We start from the raw sequence: 18,143 nt of genomic DNA, 5'->3' as shown, positions 1-18,143 counted from the left end.
GGGGAACTTTATTTTATGTCGATATATCGTATACTTAAAGATACTTAGTAACTAAATATACCTAATAAATACATTTTAAGGGGGGCCCAGTTTTCGCCTATGTAATGGATTATCTATTGGTATAGGAGTTGGGACTGTCGTCACTACTAACTACAATCATAGATTAAATATATTAGTATATTATGCTACAATATAAAAAATAAAACTATACATATTATATAATAGGTATATAAGAATAAAAATTTTAAAACAAAAACAAATATATTTCCTTCAAAAAAACAGGCCGTTTACATAATCATAGGTCACGGACTGTTCCAAGTCTATCAAAATGGGAGGGAAATACTAAATGGATTAAGATAATACTGTCCAAGACTGGCAAGAACATAATAAAATATTATAAAAGTTATCTCAATTCCCAAATATAAGATAATATTTAAAGTCACTTGCCAAAATGCATTATGCAAAATTTCTGTCATTATATTTTTTACAAATACCTACGCCCATAAAAACGCAAACCACCATAACTTAAGAGGCTGCCTGCTACCTACCATACATCCCTCATAATTTATACCCATGGGCGACTATTGGGGAGGAGAAAGATAGGGTACTTGCCCCCTCTTGGGTTGGATAATCCCGGGAAAAAAATGTTAGTAGTTCAATAAATATGGTATATTAATATTTATATGTGAAAATAACATTTAATCTTGATTATCTAATATCTTACATTGATATTTTTTTATTTTGACTGCCCCTAAAATTTTACATATAGCGCCCAAGTCCATTCCACAAAGTAGAATCTGATAAATTCATCTATTCCCGATTCCGTTATCAAATATTTACAGCCATGATTCTCACTACGATTTATACAAAAAAAAGTTAGTGTTTTGGCGCCATCTAGGTTACTCATGAACATGAATGTAAATAAGGCCTGGCATGCTGTACTTAAATTTGTGTACTGTGTACAGGTAACAGACAACAGTACAATTCTACTTGATACGACTTATGAGAAGCTCTTACCAGTTGGGACTGTGACCATAGAATAAAGAGATTACATGATTGTGGCAGCTCTTCGCTTTTTCATATTTTAGGTAAGAAATTAATAACTTCATTCCATAGTCGGAAGATATACGGATAATTAACGTGTAGTATATTATCTTAGTCCCGTGTCTCATACGACTTATGCCACTATATACCAAATATTACGTGGTATAGCCGTATAGGATACAGGTTGACGTTCAACATACTACGATTTTAGATATATCTTAAATAACCGTGTTCGTTACGTTATAACCGTAATATCTTAAGACCTGATTAAGAGAAATCTAGTTTATTATTCATATCCGTATACAATACAGTGAGTATTGAACTAAACATTGATTACATAAAAATGAATTGGACCATTGCTAAATAAATTAAAGTCTATACCTATTGTTCAACTACCTACGAGGTCGTGGTTTTTGTTGAGAGAGAATTGGATAGTTTTAATTTTTATTCTTTTTTTTAAGAGATTGACAATATGGAGCTCTTTGTGGTTAACGGTTATGTACTATAACTATAAAACTAAAAATAATGGGACATGGGCTCCATATTCTTAAAAGTTTATCACTTAATAGTCGTTTGATAACATTGTTGTCATGGCTAAATTGTAAATAGTAATTAGTGTCATAACTTATAATTTTAGATTAAAAAATAATTAAATAATTAAAATTCTTTAATATTTATATGTTATAATGTTGAATCTATTTCTTTGTTATCTATTATACCATAAGGCATATATGATATACCACGAAACTGGTATGATAAAACCATATTAATTGTATTATGGTTATAATCCAACTTGCTAACTATAAAGTATAAATATTATAATGTCAATACATGATCTTTACCCCACCCACTCTTATATAAGAATCTCCTGAATAAAAACGGTTTGGTGATAAGGCTTCGTTTCTATTTTATCTATTGACATACAAAATTTAATATAATGTACGATTCTATACAATATCCACAGGTGTGGACTTATGAAAGGAGAGTGGGGCAAAAAGCTTTAGCCCCCCTTCTTTGGAAATGGTATATATTATATTTATATATGTAAAATATAGTTTAAAAATGTTAAGTATAAACAGTTGTTAATATAGTTATCAGATCTTATCTATAATGTTATCTATTAATCTATTATAGTATTATAGTTAAAATTGTATTTTTTAAAAAAAAAGCATGTCCCCATTTAAGATTTCTAAATCCTCGTTTGGGCTTATGTATGGTGTAAACATATTTATAATATATATCATAATAATGTTATATTGATAATATTATCTTGATATGGTCTGATTGTTGAGAGAATTAGTAAGGACGACATTGTTAGAAAAAGATACATTATATGCATAACGCACATGTATTACACAGCTAATGCTATCTCTGTCTAACCATGTTGGCACTGTTTAATTGGGAATCCTTTGGCAAGGTATGGGGGACGCCAAGTTATATATTATTAATATTTTTTTATGATAATTATATACATTTGTGGATATAAATTACCTATACTCGGCTTCAACTTGCTTACTCTATTATAAAAGCTTTATCTGTAAACGAGTAAAACTAAAAATAATTTAATAATATCACTTATCAGATCGTATATTTTTCTTGTGCAATATCATTGCAAATCTACTGTAAAAAACACTATTCACAAATGGTTAGAATTATGGTACGGTTGGCAACGATAGTTATTATAATAGCGAAAATAAAAAAATAAACCGTGGTTCGCAAAAAAAAAACTCGACGTCCGGGACGCGTTAACGATTAGAATAAAACCCGTAATCCCCCGCAAGTCCGCGACCCACTTGTCGGACAAAGTAATAGAAATTACAATTTACAATATTTTAAGACATACCGTGCCCAATGCCCATGCGGGTTGTCCGTCGATCGTTCGGAAATCGAAAACATTCCGCACCAATAGTTGGGGAGGGGAGGACCGAGACAAAGCTCGCCATTGGCTGAGCGTTCTATGTAAACAAGTGAGGCACCATCGATCGAGTTTTCGTCATGTGACCTTTGATTTCATTTGTCCGAAAAATACCAACAAGATGTTTGTTTATTATTATTTTTTTTTAAAACCTTCCCCCCCCTACACGGTGTAGTACACATTATTAAAGCACTATAATTATACATTAAACCTACGGTGCCCTAACATCATCAATATTATTATTTTTGCTTTCGTCTCACGGCCAATGCGGCGCTAGTTACAGTGCACTGTTGATGCATGTAAACACGGGCCAACGGGTTTCTCGCACACGCCACGAACAATCATTATCGTCGTAATCTTTTGCCCGCGCGCTAAAGACCGTTGTAATAGTAATGATAATAGTAATAATAGTAAAAATAAAATTGTTGACGATCGCGTAATATTTTTGTTTTGTTCTCCACCGTTAATCATTAATCGAGTATTCGAGTGATACACCTCATTAATACGGTATTAGTAGTATTACAGTGGTCGTCGCCGCGTACGGTCATCGTCGATTCTAGACCGCTCCGTGCCCAACAAGTGGGCATATCGACAGTTTAACGAGAAATTATATATTATTATTTCAGTGAGTCCGCGTTCCGTCGCGCAGCGTACCGTTTCGGTATTTTCGTTTAGCGCCGACCACGCAGCGTCCGGAAAAAAACTCGGCCCCCGGGGAAACCGCGCTACATCGAATTCGGAAATAAATTCCGCGCGGGTAGGGGCCACCTGCTCGCCGACGTCGCGCGCGCTGTCAGAAAGTCATGGCCGCGCGCTTTTCTTTGTCGTCCGCCTGTCGTCGTCGTCATCATCGCGTCGAATCGTCGTCATCGCCGTCGCTAAAGGAGGACCCACTACCGCTTAGAGCGCCGTGCGCCGTCGCCGCTGCCGCCGTTGCGGTCCCGCTGCTGCTGGACGTGGTCGTCCGTTGCCCGTCGACAAAAGGTAAATATAAACAAAGAATAATATTATACCTATTACTATTATCGTGCACCGTTCGTGTAGCGTAATAACAATAATCATTATCCATCCTCGTGGGCTCGTGGCCTCTTATCATCATAATATAATCGCGTGTGTCCTTGATAACCCCCCAATAGCCCCGACTCGCGCACGCGCACGCGCGCCCCACACGTCCGAGAGCCCGTGGCGTGGCCTAAATGTTTATGTAAAACATGTAAATACAACACACATACGCTCGCGCGTGCTTGCGTGTATTACGTACGTTTATATATATATGTGTTTTTTTTTTAAATAATATTAATATAATTTTATTAACTATTTTTTTATCACCACCGTGTCTATTGGTATTTACGTGTGTGCGTGTTTGCCGAGCTGATCTGTGTGTGTGCGCGCGCACTTCGCCCGTGTGTGTGTGTGTGAGTGCTTTGTTTGGTATTTAAACTTCTATCAAAATCGGATAGCCTTTCGGCTGCTGCTGTCGAAAATTAATTAATCGCGCGCGCGACCTGTGGGTTATTACACGAGAGCGTCGGCCGGAGGGTGGTAGTGGTGGACAGAGGACCCTGTGTGTGTGCGCGCGAGAAACGGTCCGCTCGCTATGATTGGCGATAATATTGTTCGCCTGGTCGACTTGTTGCGCGGTGCTGCCCGATATGCTAATTTTTCGTTTTGCAAACTCAGGACCGACCCCATCCTACAAGGTAGGTGCAGATTCCGCGATATCAATCGGTACGTACACCACCCCTTAATATTTATCCCGATGCGTAGGTAACGACGTAGACGTAGTATTCTAGTGACTCCGAGACGACGACGACGGTAGTTTTTTCAGTTTTTTGTTGTACGCGACGACGTTTTTCGCTCGAACGATAAAGTATAATATACGTTTATTGATATCAATCGTTTTTTTTTTGTTTTGTTTTGTTTTTTTACTGTTTTACCGATCGTTACATAACGTTATAGGGTAGGTTGTATTGTACGCTGTTTAGCGTTTTTACGCACTGTACGTACCGTGTGTGCACGGCGCTGAATAAGTTATAAACAGCTGTTCAATTGTTAACGACAATGTGTTTTACACTGTAGTAATACATTATTTATTTATTTTTGCGCCGCGCGAGGTATGTACTATGCGTGAATACCAACAGACTAGTAGACAACAGTAGTATACGCGAACTATAACCTTATTACCGATGCATGCCGATGTTTATTGAAATACATATATATCTGATAATAGTAATAAAATATTAGGTGTCTATATTTTAATCGCGATTTCATGATTTATTTTTTCGACGTTATTATAGGTATTATGTATCGTATAAATAATATATACTTACCTACGCGTAACTCCAATCAATACCAGCTATGCCGTTTTTCTTTAAATTCCTAACACCCAATTAAGATATTTATAGAAATTTAAATACACACAATATTATGTTTCGAGTTTGATTTAGATTACATGATGCCTAAACGTGTTCTTACCTCATAGTATATTATAATAAATTAGGAATTTATGAATCATTTCTTAATAATTAATAACAGATAGGTATACGAGTACTAACACCTATAATAATTGTTAAATATTTATTAATCTGCAGTACCTGTTTTATTATTTTATATGATCTGTTTGGTGAATGTTTTTGATTCTACACAATTGGGTAAATAATTTAAATAGATCCAGGAGCTTAAAATATTTTTTAACTATAGCAATAATAACTGTATAATGTATGGATCACATAATACATTTATGTAAAAAAAACAGAAAAAAATAAAAAAACAATGGTTTCAATAAAAATTGTAAGTAGGTACTATACTGGCATTGTTTTTGTCTTATAAACACATAACATAGTGAATTGTACGTTCTGAAGAATCCACTTAATTTTTTTATGCTTAATATTAGGTACAGTTGAATTGCCTATTATTAAATGTAACTTTAAGAACATTTAACTATAGAGAATCTAAAGGATAAACATATAATGTTAAAAGGTTTATTTTTATAATTTTAAAGTGAGTAATGATAATTTTAATACACAAACAATTTTAAATTGTTTAATACTTGTAACTTAAAATTATAATATGAAAAAAAAATCTAAGAAGTTAATTAGTTTACTCTTAAATTTGATAATAGATAAATTCACTAATGTATGACATTTTCTTACCATTTAATTGAATTGATAGTTCTACTATAAAATATATCAATAGTATAAACAATAGTTTTTTTTAGAAAAATGATAGGATTGAAGCATTCTTTATTTTTTTTAAATATGTTGATGTTTTATTTAGGTATTAATGGTATTATAATATAATAATATATACAAATTTTATAAAATCTCAAAAAAACTCATTGTTTATAAATGTAATATATAACCATTATAATAAATAAAGATTGGGATAAAAATGTGAAGTTATAAAAAAATAGTTTTAATTATGATTATGTTATTTTAGCGTATTGAGACTATTATTTAAAATGTTTAAATATTAAGATTTTGCTGTAATTTATAATTGTGATCTTCTTGATACTAGTTTTAATACATTTTTTTCTTTTTTTTTTCAGACAAATAAAAATTGAGAAAAAATAAGAATTTTATTACTTATTTTTTTTAAAAATTAAATAAATAGAAAGTGATTTTTTTTAATTCTTAGAAAGAATTAAAAATTGATTGTATATGTTACATTATAAAGAAGAAAAAATGAATAACAAAGAGTATACAAACTTTTTTGGCACAATGGAAACCAAACGTGTATTAAAAGCTGATTATCCTACTGAAAGTTCATCATTAGGGGTACCTATACCTATAAGGAAGAATGGAGATCTTAATTCATTACAAGATTATGGATTTGAATTATTTGATACAACAAATGATCTTATTCAAGATCCTATGGTAGTCAATAATGCAGATCAAAATTTTTTCACTAATGATACTGGATGGATAGGAAGATCTGATGAAATGTCTTTTATAAAAATGGATGAAGACATTTTTCAGGTAAGACAATTTTATTTATCTTATTTATACTTCTTTTTTTTTTTTTATCTTCACGTTTCTAACTTTTTCTGAATTAAAATTATTGGTTGAATTTTTCTTTTTTTTTTTTTTGGTGCTGCCAATGGGCGACTTCTCCTTTAGCTATCATTTAAATATATCATCTAATTTACTCATTGTATAACAAGCAATTGATACAAATAGTAAATATAAAACTATTTAAATTAAAAAATGGGTCCAAAACGTTTTATTTTAGAACTATTTATTTTTCTTAAAATCTTTATCATTTTTCTAGTCGTTCTATTGCATTTGTAAATTTTTGTTTAATAACTACCATATGTAAAGTATATTCAATATTTGCTAGAATATTTGTTAGTTTTAAAAACACTATTTTTTCAACTAATGGTTCAGTAGACTATACTAATAACTAGTTACGTGATAAAAAATTAACACAATAGTATCCTGTATTAATGATGTATCTTAAGATATAATCATAACCCAACTTAATATTTTATTGGATTTATATGAGAATTATTCTTAAATATAAACATATACCTACAATTTATTTTATTAGACATTAGTTATAATTACGGCTCAAATTTTAATGTTCTAATAATTAGTATTTTAACTCATTTCTTAACACAAGTGCTTGATTTAATAAAATTATTAATATATTTTTTTTTTTATCAAAAAGAGTTGACCTGTGTTCAAGTAATACATTTGAAATCAGTTTGTAATTAACCAGTAGTTGTGTGAAATAAGTATTTGATGATTTTTTTATTTTTAAATCAGATTAAAACTGTTTATAATGATTTGTAAAGAACAAATTAAAAAATATAATTATTTTTGTTCTTGTCATATTCTGATTAATAGGTAAAATATATTTGTAAAAAAACTGGTTTTGGAATTTTGTATGGTTTATTGAAGCATCATATCAATTATGAAGTAATTATAGTTTTAATACAAATGATGTTAATACATTGAAATTAGAGCCTTAATTATTACTAATTGTTTGGATAAATTCATGTTAATTATTTAGATAGCACATTAACCAACAATTGTTGTATTTTAATGATATTCTATAATTCTATGTCTGTTGATCACTTATTGTCTATCATATATTATATACTATTTATATTAGTTGAATGATTTTATTCATTTCAATTAAAAATACAAATTATAAACTGATTCATTCTGTTATTCAGCTATATGTTTTACAGAGAAAAAAAGTTACATAAAGAAGGATAAAATGTACTCATGTGTACTTATGAATTTATACCAATCCAAGTTGATTTTTTAATAATTAACTTACTTATAGTAGACCACATTTGTAATCAAAAATATGGTATGCAATTTAAATATACATACATTATTAATGAAGTCCAAATATGACACAGTAGGACTTCTTATCTGATGCCTTGCATTGAAGTTAAATTGTGGTATGCGCAAAATATCACATGGCTAACTGGGATTTTTAGTAAAATGTGTTATTACTTACATCAGCCTCTACCCAACTATATTTATTAGAACACTAGGTAAATATTAAAATATTAGAAAAAATATTTATTCAATTTTAAATTAAATCAGTAGAAACATTTAAAATATCAATAAACACTTCCCATCATTAAGGGTCTAAACTAAACCAGAGAGTCGTAATCGTGGAAATACAGAACATCTTTGTTCTTTCATTTTGTGGGAGATAAACAGAGATATCAAATGTTGTTGTAGTGCTCCCTTAATGATGTGTGTATAGTTTATTTATATTTTTTATTGATTAATTTAATTTAAGATTGATAACATTAACCAATAATCTAAAAATCATTTATAAAGGTTCATATTTCCATAATACTTGGCAATACTTTTTTTTGCATTTCTTAGCTTTTGTATCTGAATATTTCTTTTACTGCATTTTCCATTATTGCACAAATTAATTAAATCTCTTGTCCTGTGTAAAGTAAATTTATTTCACATATTTATATATATTTTAAAATTATTATTAAGTATATAGTATAATTTTTATTTTTATAAAATACGTTTTATCTAAATATCCAATAGTGATATCCAAACTGATTAAAATTTAAAAAAAAAAATTCAATAAAATTTGAGATTTAGTTAACATATTTTAACTATGCTTTAATAAATCATTGTTAATATTGAAATCTATTATGCAGTTTTGTTGAGTGTTTTTTTGATAATTTGTGCAGTAATGTGGAGAAGGGATCGCCCTTTGGATAGAACTAAGATATTATATCTGGTCATACATCTTTATGAATTATATACTTGATAACTATCAAGTTATCCTTAGATTATTTTTAAACTTAATTTTTATATTTTACTGTTTTGTTTTTGTTACTATTAATACTCAATCAATGACTTCTATAAGTATTATTCAATAATTAACTTCCAATAAGTCTTCTTTAGTTTTAAGTTAAAAATGTAATTTTTAGTTGGCCTGAGATTTTATTTCAAGAATGTTCATTTTCTCCATTGTGTATGAATATTTTTAAATGCATGTGGTAAAAAATATATTAATCATTATTGTGTTACTGATGTAGGTGGATCAATCCGATTTGCTTCATGGACCTACATTAGCAGAGTTAAATGCCAATGGTGGTGAATCCTTATTAGAAGACCTCAATTTTGATGATTTATTATTACCGCCTGATTCAGTAAAATCTGAAATACCTGACTCTGTCCCATTAATGAGTTCATACTTGATAGATCATGTAGTTAATACCAGCCCTGTTAACCGACCAAGTTCTTCAAAGTCTGGATTTCAACTTTCACCAAATAGTTGCAGTTCACGTTCATCACTTTCTCCTGGTTCAACAAATTCAATAACACTACAAGAACTCTTGAAGAAAGAAACAAAATCACAAAAGTGTTTATCTCCTCCTATGTTTGGAACTAGTGTTCCAGGATCAGGATTTATGTTGGCAAGCAGATCAAGAGGAAATCTTTCTTCGTCAGCACCCACTCATCTTGGACTTGAACAAATTTGGCAGTGTAGAGAACCTCGACAGCATTTATTATCTACTGGATCATTAGTAGAAGCGGGATCTACTTCCTCGCTTTCAACTGGTTAGTTTAGAATATACTCTAATTAAACAATTATAAAATTATCAATTTTTATTTAAGGAGGTGTGTTAAGTCCAGAAGCTTATGATTTTTCTTTGGATGAAGCCATTGATGATTCTGATGATGATACAGAACAAGAAGAAGATTATTCATCTGATAATGGTTGGATTTTAATAAACATTTATACTTAAAAATACAACATTTTACCATTATTATTTTTAAATTTATAGATTCAGGCGGGGATAGTGATTGTGGTGGTACATCTGCTAAATCGTCTTCACATAAAGATAGATTTTTTTGGCAGTACAATGTTCAGTCTAAGGGTCCTAAAGGTCAACGATTAGTTTTAAAATGTAAGCTAGAGGATCCACATTGCTTAAACGAAGTTACTGATCCAGTATTTAGTCCAAATTGCTCAATACAAGGAATTAAGCATAGGTAAATTGTAATTATTTGTTTTTGAATTAAATTAAATATTAGGAATCATTAAATTGTTCTAGTGGTAAAGCAAGAAAGGGAGATGGTAATGATTTAACTCCAAATCCTAAAAAATTGCAGTCAATTGGTAGAGAATTGGATAAACTCAATAGAAGTATAACTGAAATGACACCAGTCAGTGAGTTGCCATTCAATGTGAGACCAAATACACGTAAAGAAAAGAACAAATTAGCATCCAGGTACATTTTATTGTTAAAATAAGGTTTTCAATAGCGTTGGCTTAAAAAGACCCAGGTCAAAAATTATTTAATTATTTAATAAATTACTTTGAAATTTTAAAAAAAATTTTCCTCATTGAAGGTGAAAACAAAAATATATACTGACAATTGTCAATTTGAGGATAGTAGTTGTGGATAAATGAATAAGTATAATATTGTACTGCACTTGTAAATTATTATACATAATTAAAATTATAGTACAGTCGAGTCTCGATAACTTAAATTATAAGAGAGGTAAAAATTAATTCTACTTATGTATTTTTTAAGTTACTAATATTGCATTGAGTTAATAAGAATTCCATAGGTACAAAAAAAAATTCTAGTTATTAAGGTTTTCGAGTTATCGAGACTCGACTGTATAAAAATTAATAAATGAGCTTTTGTAGGTTTTACAATTATTTTTTTAAAATAAAATCCATTTAAACTCTTCCAAAAATAATTCCATGAAAATTCCGTGTGATTTTAGGATTGTATGCTAAATTATCTAAATTAATCAAACCCTGTGGGTTTTTATTAATAAAACATGAGGTTTTCCCATTTTTAAGTAATCATTAAATAGCTAATTTAATTTAATTTTAATTAAATTAATACATACGTATTCATATTAATTTTGAACACACTCAGTTAAAATTCTTATATGTGATGGTCTTAAATCTTAATGATTGTGTATTATGAAAATCTCTCATATTTTAAAATAATTAAAAAATAATAATTCTATGGATAAATATATGTTATCTCAATTCCTAAAACTTATAATTATATTAATAATCTATAGTTGACACTGTCTTTGGGTGACATCATTATTTTGTATTAAATCATAAAACTTGAGTAGATTATAATAATATTATATTATGATATTTTGATTTTTAATTAAAACTCATATTTTTTATTTATTTTTATGATGTAGAATTTTGTTTAAACACATTTGTTTATTTTATCAATTTAATATTTTAAATTGTTAAAGTTTTAGTATAGTACTTTTTATGTTAAAGATTTTTTTATTATTATTTGATTATTCGGTGCTTATAAATACTTGGATGATTATTATTTAATTATAATTTTATGTTTATAGAGCATGTCGACTAAAGAAAAAAGCTCAACATGAAGCGAACAAAATAAAACTTTTTGGATTAGAAACCGAACACAGTAATTTTTTTTTCTTATTTAAATAATATAAAAATCATTTATGGAAAATGTACTTTATGGTTAAAATTTAATTAATATTTTTAGAGCGTTTGATTAATGCTATAGCTCAAGTAAAACAGATGTTAGTCGCTAGAACAACAAGTGACTCATTTCCAAAAGAAAGTCAAGAATTGACAAATGCCAGTGAAAAAATTGCTAAAACTGCTACCAGTAAGTAATTTATTTATTTTATATTAGTGTTTTGAGAACCGCGAGGGAACCCCCACTATGCGTTGAATGGTGTGTAAATACTGTGGCTAGTATCTTACTGAAGCACTCCAATGACAAAATGAGTTCTAACAAAAAAATTTTGTGGTAGTAATGTACAAGACTGAATAATTTTTAGTTGCCCATAGTTTAATAATTTGATTATTTTTTACATACATAAATAATAATTACCTATATTTGTTGGACTCTGCAACTTGGGTAGCTTTAAATTTGTCAACCTAAATAAAATGTTGTCATTAGTGTTGCTGGAAATGCTACGAATTATCATTATATAATAAACCACAATTGGCTCTCATAGGAAAAGTTCACTATTCTAGTTGGTGGAGTAACTAAGACTATTTTATGACCAAAATTTTATTTTAATGACATGAGTTTTTTTTTAATTTGAATTTCTGCTACTGTTAAAATATTAAATTTCTACGTACCATAGTAAGTGTATTATGTATAAAGTGTAATCACTTATGAGTAAAATTAATATTTCTAGTTTCATTTGTTTTTTTAGATCTAATTACTAAAATCTTTATCACAGTTCTCATAGAATTTTTCTATAATGGAAAATACACATTTTAAGTTCATAGGAAGTGTTGAAATTAAAATTTGTTTTTAAATAATAAATATTGTAAATGAAAAACAAGTTAACACAATGAAAAAAAAAAGTTTCTAATGGTTGAATTATGGCTTGTTTCATTCCGCATAATTACACCATTATTTGTATATAATATTAAAAAATTTTAAAACAGTATACTTAACTAATAAGTTTTATATTACTTTTCTTATTGTTTAGAATTAAAAGTTGCCGGACAAACTACAGAATTTGTGAACAAAGTTCTGGAGAAAACCAAATTAGGTGCACGGCGGGGTGGCTTGGATGAGCTATAGTTGCCAAAAATCAAGTACCATTAAACTAGTCTTTTTGTAAGTTATTAGGTTAAGATATTTTTAAAGATGATTGCCAATAAACTCTTATTATGATAAAGTTGACCACCAAAGGAGTCATTAATGTTATTATTGTATCTGTTGTTTTTATTTTTAATACTATTGATTAATGATTATAAATTTTCAGTCAATTATAAAATCCTACTACTTCCCAGAAAGTATGTTAATTTTTTTGATATTAACAGTATCATTACTGATACTTTAATTTTTAATGACTTGATTTATCCTTATAAAGTGTAACTGTTGTGTTTTGTCAAAATAATTTTAATTTGTTATTATTTTTATTATATTTTTTGCCTCTTTTGAGCATATATTTTTACTACCATGTAACTATATTCGGTTATTATTACTTATTAATTATTATGTGTTTAATATTGTTAAGAAAAGGTGTATTGTTTAACTACATGATAATGTGTCTGTACTTTTGATTGAGTAAAACCATTTCATTACAGTATTGTTCAATACATAGTAAGTTAACTTACTATTAAAGTAATTGTATTGTTGATAAAATATTTATATACATTTGTACAAAAATAATATCTAAAAAGAAAAAAAAAATTAAAAATATTAAATCATATAAACAATTTATAAAGAAAACTCAATTTAATGTACATTCATAGTATTTAAATAATAACATTTTTAGATATTTTTTATGAATTATGGTTATATTTTTAAATTTAAAAGCTCAATAATTTTAGATTAATGTTCAACATTTTATTAATCAATATTGCGATTTAAAAATAATGAAAAAACAAATTTTGAAAGCGTTAAAAATTACTATCTATGATTTGTTGCTTTTATTAAATTATTGTTTTTTGAAAAATATAAGAATGTGGCATCAAGGTTATATCTGACAACACTTTAATGGGGTATTAAATTTATAAATATATAAATATATTTTTTAACTAACACAATTTTGATTAATATTAAAATGTATCCAAGTTCAGTTATTATTAAAAAAAAAAAAAAAAACAAAAAAAAACTGATAGTTTCTTAAATATTAAATGGCTATATTTTAACAAAGCGATAATATTCGATATTGAGTTTAAATATGTATTACAATTGTACCCTATTTTTAGTTTTTAAATTATTTAATATTTTTTATTTGTACTCCGAAAATAATAAATATAAAGAAGTTATTTAAAGTTGGATTGATTGAATGTCGTATGACAAATTTTATATTCTCTGTACTGTGATTTTCTCTGATCCGAGTGAATTATCAAAAAATTAAAACTATATTTTTTTACTTTGAAGTTGCACTTATTTAATATTAGTGATAATTTTCAGCTTTAAAATTTTATAAATGTCAATTTTACAGTTTAATATTTCTTTATTTAGTTGCTTAACTAAACAAAAATAATGAATGTTTAACATGTTATTTTTTATCAAAAAACAAATCTTAAAACAATTAATTTTTTATTTTCTGAAGTAATTCGTTTTTAATTTAAATCAAAAGTATGACTTAGTCGAATGTTGAGTTTGATTATGGCATAATATAAGCATATTTCTAATAAAAATAATATTTGGGATTTATTAAATTAATTTAATTATTGATCATTATGATATCATAACTCTTACTACAAGTTAAATAATAATACTAATTCATTAGTGATAAATATAAAATTACAAACATTTTAATGATTTAAATTAATAGCACTGAATATAATGTTTGTTTCTTTAAAATCTGCTTTATTATATAAGGTATAAACATTAAACTTATTATGCTATTTAGGTTTTAAGTTAAAGTTCATAATTAACAAATATTTATCTGTGATCATTTTACATTTAAAGATCACTGCTTTAGTATTGTATTTTTTAATGTATTATTGCTCTTAAATCATAAAATTAATTTTAAAATGTTAATTTAGTTTTATATAATTTTTACTGTATAAATAAGTACATAATTTTAATTCAAAAGGGTTAAGTTACTAATAGATTCTGTTGGAAAAATCTAGTTACCTACTCAGAGAAATGTGATAAAAACACGGGTTTGCTCATTTTATTAAATAACAAATAAAAAAAAAAAACCTTTTTTATGATTATTAAATTAAATTCCATTAAATTGGGCTTCGCAATTATGTTTATATCACATAGCATTATATTTATAAACATATTATGCTTCTTCCAACATTAAAAAATGTACTTTCTTGTTGTAATTTAAAGTCAAATATCAAAATTAGTTATTTTATTGTACCAGATTATAATTTATAGGTCTACTTTAATTTTAAGGTATATTAAAAATGTTTTCTTTAGTATATTAAAATGACTAAACTATTGTTTTTTTTTTCAACTGTATTCATTTCATTTAAAATATTTGGGAATTTATATAATAAAACAGCTTTAAAGTAAATATCATAACAACCATAATTGTATTATCAAAAGTTATTAATAATTAGTGTATGTTTTAAAATCTGGTACTTGAGGTTGATTAGTTAGTTTTACGATAGTTTTATAAATGTAATTATTTCAAAAGTGTTTGCAGGTTTAAGCCCTTGTAAAATTGAAGATGCTCATTAAAAATAAGAAAATTATACATTTTGAAAGTATAGATTTAAAATGAAATTTTGTGTCATGTTTGTGTTCAGTATGTGATAAATCCAGCACCACTTACAGATTTTTTAGTTATTTTTAAACTTAACTAAACAGTTTATACTCTTTAAACAAAAAATACACATTATATTATAGTTATGATTATTGTATACAGTTGATTGAGATATAATATTAAATATATTTACTAAAGTTGTCGTTAATGTTATGTAGGTGTTTATTGAAAAAAAAACATATTTAAATATTTCTCTATCAAAACAAAACTATAATATGTGATTATTATTTTGTAACAGTCTTACTTTGTATTGTGTTAAGTTTATTTTTTTGTCATGTATTTTATGCAATGTATTGTTTGTTTTTTTTTGTTAAATGTTACAAGATTAAAACGCACTTTAATACTTGCCAATGTAATTTTCCAATTTTAAGTAAAAAATGCTGGAAAATATTACTATTTTTTGATTTAATAATAACAAAAAATATTTTTGTTGTTTTTGTTATTTTGGTTTTATTATGATTTGACTATTAAATTATAAAATGATGCAAACATTTAAGAATAAGAATTATGTAATAAAATACTGATATTATTAATCTTATCAGTTATTGTTAACTGTCCATTACCTGTACAATCCGGAGTCCTAAGTCCATTGACATAGAATGTGTGATTTAATGAAGTCTCCATATGTGGTTGAAATCTTATGTAAAACTAGTATGCTATTTTTTGATAAATCATGTTAGGTATATAAAACATTTAATATGTTTAAATTTAAAATTATCTGATGATATGTATGGTATGTACTACTAAATCTGTCTTAATATTCACATTAATAAGTAATTTAACCGTTGATTGTTAAAATTTTTTGACGCATTTAACCTTAGGTAATTATGAAATTATATAATTTACCTAAATAATGCTTATAGTAGGTTTATAAAATATTAAAATTCCATATTGTTAAGTATTAAGTGGTAATCTTCTTGTCTATCCTAGTGAGAATTTAATGTTTTAATAGTAAATCTATACATTATTTTTTTCAAATATTAACTATTATATTTATAATAAAAATACATAAGTATAATTAGAGGAAAAACTAAGGTTCTTCATTATCTCTGTGATGAAACTTCGAAACAAATAAATAATATTTTTTTTCGCTTAATAATTGTATCTAAAACGTAATGTATGAAATTTTTAAAATCAACGAATATATTTTTTTCAAAACTTCCATGATTCTGTCTAGTGTTTGACGTAGGTACACTTGTCCGGGTAAATAATTAAAATTGTGCCTAAGATAAGAATTTATTAACTAGTAGAATTATATATGTCTAATTTAGTATTAAAAATTGATCAGATCAGTGTTTCTACATTAAAATATAAAAATTAATTTACTAATATTCGTACATTTCGTAAACGACCGTGCAACAATTGTCATCGATGTGATACCTGTACAGCACGACCAGCACGTCGTGTATTTTAAAATGTCGTTACAGTCAATACTCAATAGACTATTTTCTAATGAAATGAGCATTGAAATTAAGTAAATTTAGAAAATGCGAACTGCCATCGTTGTGTATTCCTTACCAGGGATGTACGTATTGGGTTTATTTTTCTACTACTGATTTTGACTTCCGATGGGACACTCTTTGGACACCTACTCTCAATAGTCTATACTATTAAACATGTGCCATTTTTGTCTCGTCAGCTACATATTCGCAATTATTGATGTCCCCGTTTTCGATTGTTTGTTTATTGCTTAATAATAATAGTCATATAAACGCTATTACTAAGTTTGAAAATTGATCGTTCTATCGATATCGAAAATAAAAAAAATCGTACCCTATAGCATTATTTTCGTGTCGAGTTAAGATACGATTTTAAATATATACGTACGGACTGTATACCAACAGTGTATACTAATTTCTTACAAATTAGAAATGGATTGCATGTCATATAAATAGTTCCGAACCTTATATTACGTAGGTACTGTCCGAAGTATGGTCACAAATCACAATATTATTTCCACTGATAAAATATTCAATTGCATATTACACTTTACATATTATACACATTGTAAACACGGTGAGTTAAACTTTAATTGTAATATTATATTATTTATTAATAATAGTTGAATATCGACGTAAAATCGTTAGGAAAAAATGTCTTTAAATAATTTAATAATGTTACAGATTATTATGAGCGAGTGTGAACGTTTTTTACCGCAATAAACGCGTCATTGCGGAGAGACGGAAACCTATGCCCCCTTAAATCCCAGTAGGTACCTCATTCCAAATCGCTATATAATTATGTACTGTCATACGCTATATCGATATACGTATTGATTATTGACATTGATTGCGAAACACAACGCGATGATACGGTGTAAGTCTTATATACTCTTGAAAATCGAATTCACGTTTCAACGTTTATATAATAAAATAGTATTGATACATCGTATTATGTTTTTATGCTTTGGTTCATCGACCTTCACGCGATGTTTATGTACATAATAGTAATATTGTGTAGCGTTC

At 27.5% G+C, this 18,143-nt stretch overlaps 1 protein-coding gene across 1 annotated transcript; it reads left to right on the top strand.

Moving 5' to 3' along the window:
- The first annotated feature begins 3,059 nt into the window (after positions 1–3,059).
- On the top strand, positions 3,060–16,212 carry LOC114124537 (protein CREBRF homolog). Its single transcript, XM_027987822.2, is given in 10 exon segments — positions 3,060–3,943; positions 6,507–6,936; positions 9,489–10,014; positions 10,072–10,173; positions 10,242–10,449; positions 10,512–10,688; positions 11,800–11,873; positions 11,958–12,083; positions 12,925–12,975; positions 12,978–16,212. Coding segments are annotated over 9 exon segments (1,617 nt in total). The 5' UTR covers positions 3,060–3,943; positions 6,507–6,618; the 3' UTR covers positions 13,013–16,212.
- The last annotated feature ends 1,931 nt before the right edge of the window (positions 16,213–18,143 follow it).

The sequence above is a fragment of the Aphis gossypii genome, chromosome 3 (assembly GCF_020184175.1).
Source record: "Aphis gossypii isolate Hap1 chromosome 3, ASM2018417v2, whole genome shotgun sequence".
Taxonomy (NCBI): Eukaryota; Metazoa; Arthropoda; class Insecta; order Hemiptera; family Aphididae; genus Aphis; species Aphis gossypii.
This window is presented reverse-complemented; position numbering and strand designations above follow the sequence as displayed.